Below are 13,828 nucleotides of genomic sequence, written 5' to 3' on the forward strand. Positions count from 1 at the left end.
AACTAAACACTTCTTATCTCTCTGGGATAAACTAAAAACCAAATATCAGTTACAATCTCCACACAATCCTCTCCTTTCTTTTATCAGAAATCCGGCCTTTTATCCGGCATGGATCTACCCAAATTTTTTTAAAGCTTGGACAACATCAGGCATTCAGACACTAAATGACTTCATAGCATCTAAATCATTCCTTTAATTCCCATCGCTTAGAGAAAAATATGATCTACCAAACTCTGAGATATTTAGATATCTCCAAATCAAAAATTTCTATACACCATTCCTAAAGGGGGATACACCATTATCCCAATTATCCATTTTTGAATCAATCTGTACAAAAGATCCATTTGCTAAAGGTACAATTTCATCACTTTATAATCAATTATATGGAGTAGCAAATCTTAATAGACCCTCTTACGTTCAGAGGTGGGAGGAGGACCTGGGACGAACTTTAGAAGACACGGACTGGTCTAACATATGGCTCACATCTAAGTCATCTTCACCCAACATCTTAGCACTGGAGACAAATTATAAAGTCCTAACTCGCTGGTACCTTGTACCCGCTAGAGTGGCAAAATATTCACCTAATACCTCAGCTCTTTGTTTTCGAGGATGCCCAGAAATAGGCACATATTTACACATATGGTGGACGTGCCCAGTAATCCAAACCTTCTGGAAGGAAGTCTTCGTGATTGCATCTAAAATATTTAAAAAAATAATATAACCAGATCCATATTTAACTTTACTTAATCTAAAACCGGAATGGTTAACACTCTCTCAATTCAAACTTATGATCCAACTTCTGCAAAACAAACAGTGGCCAAGGCATGGAAATCTCCTACATTGGTACTAGCAGAAACAATTCACAGAATGAATAATACAATGTCCCATGCTAAGATGGTAGCCATCGATCAAAATCAAATTCCAAAATTTGAAAAACTTTGGCATCCTTGGATAAAACAACAGTTCCTGTCAAACTTCAATGACTCTGCCCTGTTGCCATGGTAACAGATTAAATGACTTACAGAGACACCCATTCTAAGGCTTCAAAGAGAACTAAAAAGAATAATAAACTGACGAGCGGGACAACCTTGTGGACCATACCTCTACCTTTCAACCCTTTTTCTTCTTTCTCTTTCCTTTTCTCCACCTTACGATTAAAGCTCATTATCAGAATTTATTTGACCTATATACACTCTACTTGTAAACAATATGTATAGTAGGTATAAATCATTTAAATACCTACAAAAGTAACTAAGGAAATGATATATATCTTTAATTTAGGTTTACGTGAACCCAATGTTTAATATTTGAAATTTCATGATATTTACCTATATAAACCCTACTGTAAAACAATAAGCTTACTTTATAGATCCTTGTAAACTTACTTTATGTATCTTTATAACATTGTATACTCAATAAACTTCTTTTGACAAGGAAAAAAACACAATACTTTTTACTTTTTGCTATAATAAATATCCAATTTTTTTTTTAAACTAATTTTTTCCTCAGTTTAGGCCGATATGTATTCTTCTACATATTTTTGGTAAAAAAAAATCGCAGTAAGTGAATATTGATTGGTTTGAGCAAAAGTTATAGCGTCTACAAAATAAGGGATAGATTTATAGCATTTTTTTAATTTATTTTTTTTTACTAGTAATAGCGGCGATCTGCGATTTTTATTGTGACTGCAATATTGCGGCGGACACATTGGACACTTTTAAGACATTTTTGGGACCATTCACATTTATACAGCGATCCGTGCTATAAAAATGCACTGATTACTGTATACATGTGACTGGCAGGGAAGGGGTTAACACTAGGGGGTGATCGAGGGGTTAACTGTGTTCCTAGGGAATGTTTCTAACTGAAGGGGGAGGGGACTCACAAGGAGAGGAGACCGATCGGTGTTGCTCTATACTGAGAACACACATCGGTCTCCTCTCCTCTCTGACAGGATGTGGATCTGTGTGTTTACGCATCGGGTGCCCAGTGACACGGCGGGTGTGCGCGATTGCCGCCGGTGCGCCCCCTGGTGGGTAGGGAAGGTGAGGGCGTCATATGACGCCCTCCCAGAATGAGAGCCGCACCGCCTGGCCGTTATATGACAGCCAGTGGGCGGCAAGCGGATAAAATGTAGCTCCAGCCAAAAATCTATTTTTAAGCTTTTTGTAAAACATAGGTAAGAGTTATCACCCCTGTAACATTTGTTTTGCTGTCTGTGCACCTCTTCAGAAGATTTCACCTCACTTTCTGTCCCAATGACAAATGTTTTTTGAAAATTTGGGGTTTTTAGTGAAACAAGGATTGGTGATAAAGCATCAGTGAAGAGGAGACACATTTTTCCCATATTAACTCTTACAGGAGAGAATTTCCATTCCTAGGGGTAGATTTCATCTCACTTCCTGTTGTCTCCTTCTGTTTGCAAGTAGGAGTCGTTTGTAAGTTGGATGTTTGAAAGTAGGGGCCTGCCCTAAATACTCTGCAGAAATTGGGGCCTTAGGTGTTGGTGTTGCCACAACACTGTAAGCCCTCACAGTTACTCTTGGTGGGCGCAGGAATGGGCCATGCTGTGAAATATTAGATCAAGAATTGTAATTATATGCCATTGTTGAACAGAGGTAGAAAAATTGGGCCTTTGGTGGTGGTGGTGCTGGTGCCACAACACTGTAAGTCCTCACAGTTACTCTTGCTGGGTGCTGGAACGGGCCCTGCTGTGAAATTTTATATCAAGAATTTTATTTACATGCACCTGTTTAACAGGGGCAGAAAAATTGGGCCTTTGATGGTGGTGGTGTTGCCACAACACTGTAAGTCCTCACAGTTACTCTTGGTGGGAGCTGGAACGGGCCCTGCTGTGAAATATTATATCAAGAATTGTAATTACATGTCCCTGTTGAACAGGGGCAGAAAAATTGGGCCTTAGGCACTGGTGCCACAACACTGCAACCCCTCACAGATGCTATAGTTAGAGCGCAGGAATGAGCCCTGCTGCAAAGTATTGCATCAAAAATTGTAATTATACGTCCTTGTTAAACAGGGGCTGAAAATTTGGGCACTGGTGCTGGTGCCACAACACTGCAACTCCTCACAGATACTCTAGTTCAGTGGTTCTCAACTCCGGTCCTCAGGACCCACTAACAGGCCAGAATTTAAGTATTACCTTGGGGAGATGCAGACTAAAATACTGCAATCACTGAGCAGCAAATGATATCACCTGTGATGTATTTCAGTTATCTTGCAAACCTGGCCTGTTAGTGGGTCCCAAGGACAGGAGTTGAGAACCACTGCTCTAGTTGGAGCACAGGAATGAGCCCTGCTGCAAAGTATTGCATCAAAAATTGTAATAATATGCCCCAGTTAAACAGGGGCTGAAAAATTGGGCCTTGGGCACTGGTGCTGGTGCCACAACATTGCAACTCCTCACAGATACTATAGTTGGAGCGCAGGAATGAGCCTTGCTGCAAAGTATTGCATCAAAAATTGTAATAATACCCTCCTGTTAAACAAAAAAATTGGGCCTTGGGCACTGGTGGCAGTGCCCAGAACCAAAAATGTTCTTACAAGCTATCAGCATGAAAATTGAGGAGGAAGAGGATTGTGACTCAGCATAACAGGATAGTCACTCAGCATCAGCATAGGCAGTCTTGAAGGGATCTCACATTAAACACTGGATGCAGGACAGGTCAGTAGCTCAATTGCATACTGTGCAAGCTCTGGCCAGTGATCCATCCTCAAGACCCAGTAACCCAGAGGATTGGGAAAGGGTGGGAAAGGTGTCCAAGTCTGATCTTGCCCCTAGGTAATCCTGCACGATGTGAATCAGACGCTGGCGATGGTTGCTGGAACCGATCAGACCTTGGGGCTGCGGACTTCTCCACTGCTCCTTCTGTGACTGACCGAAGCCTCAGCAACACGTTGTGCAGGAGGACCAGGAAATTGTAACCACCCAGGCTCTGGAAACGTGTTGCACAAACCTTTCTGCAAGGCCTCCGGAAGATGTTTTATCCTCTGCTCCCTCTGCGTCGGCAAGATAAGGTCCGCAACTTTACCCTTGTAACATGGATCAAGGAGGGTTGCCAGCCAGTAATCATCCCTCCCCTTGATACCACGAATATGAGGATCCTTCCGCAGGCTTTGCAGGATCAGGGAGGCCATGCAGCGTAGGTTTGCTGAGGCATTCTGTCCAGAGTCCTCTGGGTCACTAAGGACGACATGATCCGCAAGCCACCTCCTCCCAGCCACGTACAAGTCCATGGGTTTCTTTGGACTGTAAATGATCCCTTGAAGACTGCTGCTGATGCTCCATGTCCATGCTGACACAATCCTCCTCTTCCTCCTCCTCCTCGTCCTCTTCCTGTGTAATCGGCACACTGTGCAGAGGACACACTACACTAACTGTAAATACTGTAGCTAATAGGACTAATAGGATCAGAAGAACACCAGCAATTTTCTTCTGCCTGCCTGTCAGTAGGAAGAGAATAACAGGAACGGATCTAGCTAAACTGAATACAGTATATATATATATATATATATATATATATATATATATATATATATACAACTCCTAGGATGCATATATATATATACACAATACACTGTATTGTGTATCTATCTAACTTAAATCAAATGACACTGTCTCTCTCTCTCTCTCTCTCTCTCGAACACACTACACAGGGCTGATGTGTAGGCGGCCTTATATAGTGTGGGGCATGTACTAAACCCCCTGAGCCATAATTGGCCAAAGCCACCCTGGCTTTGGCCAATTACGGCTCTCTGTACAGACGGCGCTGTGATTGGCCAAGCATGCGGGTCATAGTGCATGCTTGGCCAATCATCAGCCAGCAATGCACTGCGATGCTGCAGTGAATTATGGGCCGTGACGCGCCATTAGAATTTGGCGAGAACGGCCAATATCGTTCGCAATTCGACGAACGGTCGAACGTGGGATGTTCGAGTCAAACATGGGTTCGACTTGAACTCGAAGCTCATCCCTAATGAAGATTGAGGAGGAATAGGATAGTCACTCATCATAATAGGATAGTCACTCAGCATATGCAGTCTTTAAGGGATCCCACATCCATAGAAAAATCAATCAGTTACATCAGCATCAGGTGCTTGGTAGCTGGTGATCCAAGACTGATTCATTTTTAAGAATGTGAGCCGATCAACAGAGTCTGTGGACAGGCGCACTCTGTGATCAGTTACAAAGCCTCCAGCAGCACTGAATGTGTGTTCAGAAACAACGCTGGATGCAGGACAGGCCAGTAGCTCAATTGCATATTGAGCAAGCTCTGGCCAGTGGTCCATCCTCAAGACCCAGTAACCCAGTGGATGTTCTGTTGGAAAGCTCTCCAAGTCTGATACAGATGCTGGTGATGGTTGCTGGAACCGTTCAGACCTGGGCGATGAGAACTGAAGAATTGTCTGAAGGCATCGGTCAGCCGGCCACCTTCTCCACCGCTCTTTCTGTGATTGAACGAAGCCTTAGCAACATGTTGTCCAGCACCAAGAAACTGTAACCTCCCAGGCTCTGGAAACGCATTGCACAAACCTTTCTGCAAGGCCTCCCGAAGATGTTTCATCCTCTGCTCCCTCTGCAAAGGCTGGATAAGTTCTGCAACCTTACCCTTGTAATGTGGATCAAGAAGGGTTGCCAGCCAGTAATGATCCCTCTCCTTGATACCATGAACCCTAGGGTCCTTTAGCAAGCTGTGCAGGATCAGGGAGGTCATGCAGCGTAAGTTTGCAGAGGCATTCGATCCTGAGTCCTCTGGGTCACTAAGGATCATATGATCCTCAACCACCTCCTCCCAGCCACGTACAACTGCATGGGTTTCTGGAGACTGCGAACGATCCCTTGAAGACTGCTGCTGATGCTGAGTGTTATCCTCCACCTCCATGCTGACACAATCCTCCTCCTCCTCCTCTTTTTCTTCTTCTGTGATTGTCGGGCCTGCAGGAATACTAGTATCTGGATAAAGGGGGCCTTGAGAGGTAAGGAAGTCCTCCTCTTCCTCCCGCTGTTCTGCCTCAAGTGCCCTGTCCATTATTCCACGAAGCATGTGCTCCAACAGGAAGACAAGGAGGACAATATCACCGATGCATGCACTGTCACTGCTCACCATCCTCGTGGCCTCCTCAAATGGTGACAGGACAGTGCATGCATCCTTGATCAGTAGCCACTAGCGTGGCAAAAAAAAGCCAAGCCCCCCTGACCCTGTCCTGGTGCCATACTCACACAGGTACTCATTGATGGCCCTCTGCTGCGTGTGCAGCCGCTGCAGCATTGCCAACATTGAGTTCCACCTGGTGAGCATGTCACAAATGAGGCGGTTCTTGGGCAGGTTGCATTCTCTTTGAATGTCAGCCAGCCCAGCACCGGCATTATATGACCGGCGGAAATGACCACAGACTTTCCTGGCCTGCCTCAGGAGATCCTGTAAGCCAGGGTATCTGCTCAAGAACCACTGCACCACCAAATTCAGGAAGTGAGCCAAACAGGGAACATGCGTCAAGTGTCCCTGTCGGAGGGCGGAGAGGAGGTTGGTGCCATTGTCACATACAAGCATTCCTGGCTGAAGCTGGCGTGACATCAACCACCTCTGAGCCTGCCCCTGCAGAGCTGCCAGAATCTCTGCCCCAGTGTCCCCTAAGCAGACCAACTCAAGCACCGCATGGCATCTTTTCGCCTGAGTGCTTGCGTAGCCCCTTGAACGCCTATGGAGCACCGCTGGTTCAGAGGAGAAATCTGCAGAGGAAGAGGCCATAGAGGAAGAAGAAGAGGAGGGTGTGGAGAAGAGAGCTGTGGCAGAATTACCACTAGCATTTTGGCGGCGTGGTGGAGGAACAAGCTCCAACAATACTGAACCCTGTCCTGCATTCTTCCCAGCTGCCAGTAGAGTTACCCGGTGTGCCGTGAAAGAAAGGTAATGTGTCTGTCCATGCCTGCTGGACCATGAATCAGCAGTAATATGCACCCTACTGCTGACCTCCCTGTCCAACGAGGCCAAGAGATTGCCTTCCACTTGCTGGTAGAGAGCCAAAATGGCCTTGCATGAAATTAAATGGCATTTGGGAACCTGCCACTGAGGTACCGCACATTCCACAAATTAACGAAAGGGGGCAGAGTCTACCAGCTGAAAAGGCAGAAGTTGCAGTGCTAGCAATTTGGCCAAGCTAACATTCAGATGCTGAGCATGCGGATGGCTGGGACCGAATTTCTTTAGATGGTTTAGCAACTGGGGTAGGGAAATTTTCCTGCTGAAATCGGATTTTGGTGTACCGCTAGCAGATTGGCTGCAAGTACTTGGGACACCTATTTCTATACCTTCATTCCTTTCAGTGCAGGTTTCTGAGAGGACTGGAGGTATAGTGGGGTTGGATATCCCAGCTGATGAGGAGCAAGATAAGGTCCGCCTTGTTCTTTGATGTCGGTCTTTTAAGTGCTGCTGCCAATGGACTGCATGGGAGGTCATCATATGTCTGGTCAAGCATGTGGTGCCCAAGCGGCTGTTGTTATGGCCACGCTTGATACGCTTCAGACATATGTTGCAAACAGCAACGGTGCGATCTGCTGCACATGTGTCAAAAAAGGCCCACCCCACAAAAGAAAATATGTGGGGAATCAGCAGCGCCCTGCACCTGCTTAGCTCTGCGTTGTGATGCAATATGGTGGCTGCCTCTAAGCTGCCCCTGGAGGGTATCCTGCCTCGTTGGAGATGTGCCTCCTCCCCTCTTCTATCAGGCACCCAAGTAGAGACAGTGACCTCATCATCCCCTCCCTCCTCGTCACTGGAGCAAACTTGGCAGTATGCTGCAGCTCTGGGAACATGACTGCCAGTTTCTTGGCCTTCTTGGTCACCCCCTCTCTCTAGGCTCACGCTACTCCCTTCCTAAACCTGGGTACCATCATCGGAGCCTTCAAATCACTGCGCATCCTCCTGCAGCATGTACCCAATATTGTGGTCGAATAGTTCGGGGGACTCCTCCGTGCATGATGGTGGGGCTAGGGAAGGAGTGACTGTTGACATGGAACCGATGGAATAGGCTGTTTTGGCAGCTGCATTGGCAGGCAAACTACTCTGAGCCTGGGTGACAGAGGATCAGGAGGATGAGGAGGGCTTTGCTATCCATTCCACCAACATTTCTGCATGTTGTGGCTCAATAACACGGCAAGCTGCAGAAAAAAAGGACAAGCGTGCCCCACAGCCACATGCTGAGGATGCACCGTGTCCATGACCAGCACTGTCGACTGTTGACACAGAGCCTGCTTGCCCTCTTTTAGTGGCCTGTGAGCGTAGTAGCAAGTGTACTAGGGGTGCACGGTACTGTGTACACCAAAAAAAGTGTAATAACAACTATGGGTGTACTGTATGTATTGTGTACTGTGTACACCACCAGAAAAGTAATAGCAACTGCACTTGGGGTGCACGGTACTGTGTACACCAACAGAAGTGTAATAACAACTATGGGTGCACCGTATGTATTGTTGTATTGTGTACACCACCAGGAAAGTAGTAACAACTGCACTAGGAGTGCACGGTACTGCGTACAAAAACAGAAGTTTAATAACAATGATGGGTGCACTGTATGTATTGTGTACTGTGTACACCACCAGAAAAGTAGTAGCAACTGCATTATGGGTACACAGTACTGTGAACACCAACAGAAGTGTAATAACAACTATGGGTGCACTGTATGTATTATGTACACTGCCAAAAAAGTAGTAGCAACTGCACTAGGGGTGCACGGTACTGTGTGCACCAACAGAAGTTTAATAACAACTATGGGTACACTGTATGTATTGTGTACTGTGTACACCACCTGAAAAGTAGTTGCACTAGCAACTGCACTACGGGTGCACGGTACTGTGTACACCAAAAGAAGTGTAATAACAACTATGGGTGTACTGTATGTATTGTGTACTGTGTACACCACCAGAAAAGTAGTAGCAACTGCACTAGGGGTGCACGGTACAGTGTACACTAACAGAAGTGTAATAACAACTATAGGTGTACTGTATTGTGTACACCACCAGAAAAGTAGTAGCAACTGCACTACTGCGAATGAACTCTACGCATTTCGCGAAGTAATTCTCGCTTCCTCAGGAGAGGCACAGGTAGGTATGGGTAGTGCCAAATGCTGGTCAGCTCTCGCCGGAATGGTACAGCATGCTTCCAGCAGTACAGAACTTGGCTGTCCTGTTTTGGTCTTTCTTCCCCTAAGAGTGTGTGGCGATTTTTCTTTCCCTTGGTTGCATTTACATCGACCACCAGGATGTCAGATCTGTGAACACACCAGGTTGTTACCATCTCCCCGCGCCTTCACAGCTCCCATGGGGAAAAAGAGTTGACTTCTGGACACGCCTGGGGGAGACCCTCTGTATGTTACCATATATATTGCTACACACAAGCGTGCCTTCTTTATACAACCGGATTACCTTTCCGCCGAGAGTTGTCCAGCATTTGGCACTACCTATACCTACCCGTGACTCTCCTGAGGAAGCGAGAATTACTTCACAAAATGCCTAGAGTTCATTTGTGCAGCAGTTCTAGATCGATTGGGGTATCTGTATGGTGCTTTCAGGTCCCGCATATCTAATTTTTTCATATGAACTGCAGCACCATTCATGTTCATTGTTTATGTCTTCTTTATTATTATGGTACATATGTTTTTAAATGTATGATAATAAAAAAAAAAAAATTCATATTTTTACATTTACTGTCTGAGATGTGACTGTTTAAAAGTCCCTTGGGCAAAAGGTTTTTTTCTGTGTTGTACATATAAATATAAAAAACAGTACAATCGACCTGAATGGATAGCCTTGTAGGAAAAGGCCTGTACCCCTCTTCCGTTGATCTTCTGATGTGAATTTCTCCTAAGCATCGGAAGGCAATCCTCTGCCCCACTTTGTCTCACTCCCTGCATTTGTTAGACACTTCTTGCAAGCTTGCTATACTCTGCTCTTCCCACTCCCCGGTGGCACCAGTCTTTAAAGCAGTAGTAAACCGCAGTTTTGTTTTATACCCTGAGGTAATGTCATAATGTGCTTGAATGCATCGCATACTAGCACATTACGTTAAACTTACCTGAAAACGAAGCCTTCCAGTGCCGCGCTGTCACCGATACAAGCGCTCCCATCTTCCCCAGGTCTTCCTTCCGGGTTCGCGGACTCCGGCTGTGTGACTGGCCGGAGCCACCATTTATGGCATAGGACTCTAAAGGAACGGCCCGGGTGAACAGTTATTTGCCTTTAGTAACTCAACCTCTTTGTCCAAAGCAGTCATTATGTAAATATAAAAATGATAGGTCCCTATTTTTTTACATGTGGAACCATGTGCTAACATTTTTGAGTCAGTGGTTGTAACATCATCAGCCCGCCTTTCTGACTCAGCCAGAGGAAGTTTTGTATTCATTGCTAGAATACATCGCTTTCTCTGAATGATCAGATAGACTCTACTGTGTTCCAGGTATGAGACAGGAAGTCTCGGCTCGAACCTGGAACACAGTGCGGTATATTGTATGTAACTTCAGCTACATTTAGCACATTCAGAAGCCTCAAATGTTTGTGAGGGTCATAGTTAATTTGTATCAAAAGCTTGATTTCAGCTTTAACCTGACTCACATGCAATAAAAAAATACAAAAGTTTAAAGCGGACGCTCACTTAAAATTTAAAGTATTGCTCATCCTCCCCAACAAATTTATTTTTCTTTTCTTCAGGGAGTGGGTACCTTTTTGTAATGGTAACTCTTCCCACTTCTACAATACTTACCTAGGGAAGATAGATGAGAATTAGCGGATAAAGGATATTACTTATGTAAAGTGTATCAAAAGCTGGAGTTCAGCTTTAAGCATTGTGCTATTTTGATTGCACTATATGTTACACCTTAGTAAAGTAAACCATTCGGAAATTTGGTAACTTCATACTAAGCATACTTTATACTTTGATACTTTACCAGAAGGAAAAGCCATATTTGAAAACAATTATTCAATCTGGAGATATAGACAGCTCAAGTAATATGCACATCTTACTTTTTCTTGAAAAACTAGAGACTGTCTCTGCCCTCCCAACTTTTAAGTCACCCCCTTGATCTTTTAATATGATGTTCAGCCACAATGACTAGAGAAACCATACTAATCTATAGAGGCTCCTGAGGTCGGAAAGGCAGAGCCAACATTTACAAGAATTGTGAGATTTTTGACATAACTTTAGCTGATTTTATTAATGCAATTAATGGATATTTTTATCATATCTCAAATTTCTTTTCAGACCAACCAGAGATAGTGAAGATGAAGAAGATGATGAAAAGAAAGGCAGAGGGTGTTCCTTGCAATACCAGCATGCAATGGTTCGAGTCTTCACTCAGTTTGTTGCAGAATCTGCAGATGTTGGTGGTCAACTAATACACATGCTTGGTCCTGACTGGCAGTTTGATATCACTGACCTAGTGAGTGATTTCATGAAAGTTGAAGAACCAAAAATAGCTACACTGGAAGCAGGGAAAGTTCTAGTTGGACGGGATCAAGGAATCACTACAGTCCAGGTATAATCATATATCATGATTTTTTTTATTAGCTGAATGACATATTATCATATTTTATGTTTTACTTACAATTTATCACGAACGCGGTTTATCATGAAGCGGTTTTCTTTTATAGGTGCATCTATAAGCTGACTCCCCATTCAGTACATGGGTACACTTGCTGTGTCTACAGCTTATCTGCACCGACTCCCCACTCAGTGGAGGCAGGGTGTAAATTGATTTTTTACAGTCATAGTAATAGCTGTCAGCCTGTGTTGTAATTTTGTTGTTGTGAACTGCCATTGTGTGCTGTCATTCACAACATAAGCTGTTAGAGGCCCTTGACTGTAAAAGATTAACCATTTTGCCAGGTACCCCCTGCAAAAGAGGCTTGCCCATGTAGATAAGAACAAGGGCCTCTTCGGCATTACATGAATGAGTTAAAGCTAACAACAATCATTCACACAAATGTAAAGCAATTATACCCACAGACACATTTTACATTTTATAAAAACAAAAGCAAAAAAATGTCCCTATGATATAAATTCATTGTCAATCTCATTTTCAAGAGATGTAGATCCAGGTCAACCATGAGGAATGACATCCACCAAAAGAAAAAACATGCCAACATGATCCATGAATGACAGTTCCCTAGATGACAGTTGAACATAAACAAAGGGGTGGAGTATACTTGGTGATGTTTTTAATCAATTTGGTCAGTGATGTTCCCTGGCATACCCCGCCTTTTTCCTAAGTGCTGTCACCAGAAACAGACCTTTAGTCATGTTTCTTCTTTTGGAAGTTTACGGACATTGTTCATCATGACTGCATTGCTGGATGATGTGAGTGATTATGGATTTACATTGAGGGACATTTTCTGTGTGTTTCTTTTTAAATAGAATATTTGTCATAGTGTGTCTGTATCTTTATTTAGTATTTGCATTTTGTAGAGGTAATTTGCACCCCTTACTTATTCACTTGGTGGTGGGGCACCTTATTTTGGGGGCTTCCAGATTTCAATAATTTCATTTACCATAGACCTCCACAACCATTGGGCCAGGGCTGTGGGAAAGAGGCTATTGTCCTCATCAACTTTACCTCTGGTAAGGTACCTTGCTCATGTTGAAGGCACGTAGCCTGGTACGCCAGCCCCAATTTTAAGGGGAAAATTATTAACTTACCGTTATCAATCGTAGCAAACTCAGGGTTTTAGTAATTATCTATAGTAGGCACTAGCCCTTCTATCCTGGACTGCTGGCTCTGTGAATAGTGGATAGAAATCTGCTGCAATGGTAGATTGTGGCAGGACCCCCGGGGACTTGTCAGGGAACCCTGGTTAAGAAACCTTCGTTTAAGGTCAACATGTTCAGAAAAACATTGCTTTCAACAGCACAATCCTCTCCTATGTACTGCTGGTAAAGAGAGAGTTAAATACATGAAAACATTCTAACTTGTTTGTTAACTCTTGTGGGAAAATATAGTGTTTAAGTGCTTTGCCTTAAAAAGTCTTTTGTTTTCATAGCTAGCCTTATAATTTTATGCAAATTGCCATATACAGTGCAAGAAGTACAAAATTACACCATACCACTTTAGACAGTATTTTAAAGCAAATATGATTATGCTGAGTTTTCATGCTAAATTCCATCTAATCAAGGCATCGGGAAACACGATTTTGCAGACTGATTACACATAAACTGTTTTACCTTAAATGCACATATATTTTTTTCTTCTATCTTAAGTGTATAGACTTTTTTTAAGCTCTAAAATTCTGCACTGTGTTGTCAATGCTTTCTGGAGACATTGAAATGATTAGGTTGCATCTGCCAGATATGCTGTCCAGCATCCCTCAAATGTCATCGGTTGTTTGGCCCAGCAGATCATTCAAACTTTAGGTTAAATATTTTCAGAAAAAAAATAGATGTTCTGGATTGGAAAAGCAATATTTCTAGCTAGCTAAGCGAGACTAAGAGAGAATAATTGGTGCAGAATATTTTTCAAAATGATAGGATTCAGCAAGATAATCACATTCACTAGAGAAGGAGACAAAATGCCACCCACACGTTGAAGGCATACCTTTAAATCACATTAATTCTTTCAATAAGTTTTAACTTGGGTAATATATAAAGCAAATTAAGAAATTGCTATTTAGCAGACCATAACATTCATGTAAAATTAGTTAAAACACAAGATTAACAAGCTAAAAGCTTGTTTAAAGTTCAGGCCCAAGATGTGTCATTAAAAAGGATATATCCTTTGCATCTGCTAAAAGTTCTCTAACATGAAATGTTTTATGAAAATTATTGAC

General features: G+C 43.4%; 1 protein-coding gene across 1 annotated transcript in view; it reads left to right on the forward strand.

Annotated features, from left to right (window-relative positions):
* Window positions 1-13,828, forward strand: part of TMEM132B (transmembrane protein 132B) — an 857,592-nt gene that overhangs the window by 822,784 nt on the left and 20,980 nt on the right. Inside the window, exon 7 of the mRNA XM_073627958.1 lies at window positions 11,271-11,544. Coding sequence (XP_073484059.1) covers window positions 11,271-11,544 — 274 coding nt within the window. The remainder of the gene's footprint in view (window positions 1-11,270; window positions 11,545-13,828) is intronic.

Source organism: Aquarana catesbeiana, linkage group LG01 (assembly GCF_042186555.1).
Source record: "Aquarana catesbeiana isolate 2022-GZ linkage group LG01, ASM4218655v1, whole genome shotgun sequence".
NCBI classification, from domain to species: Eukaryota; Metazoa; Chordata; class Amphibia; order Anura; family Ranidae; genus Aquarana; species Aquarana catesbeiana.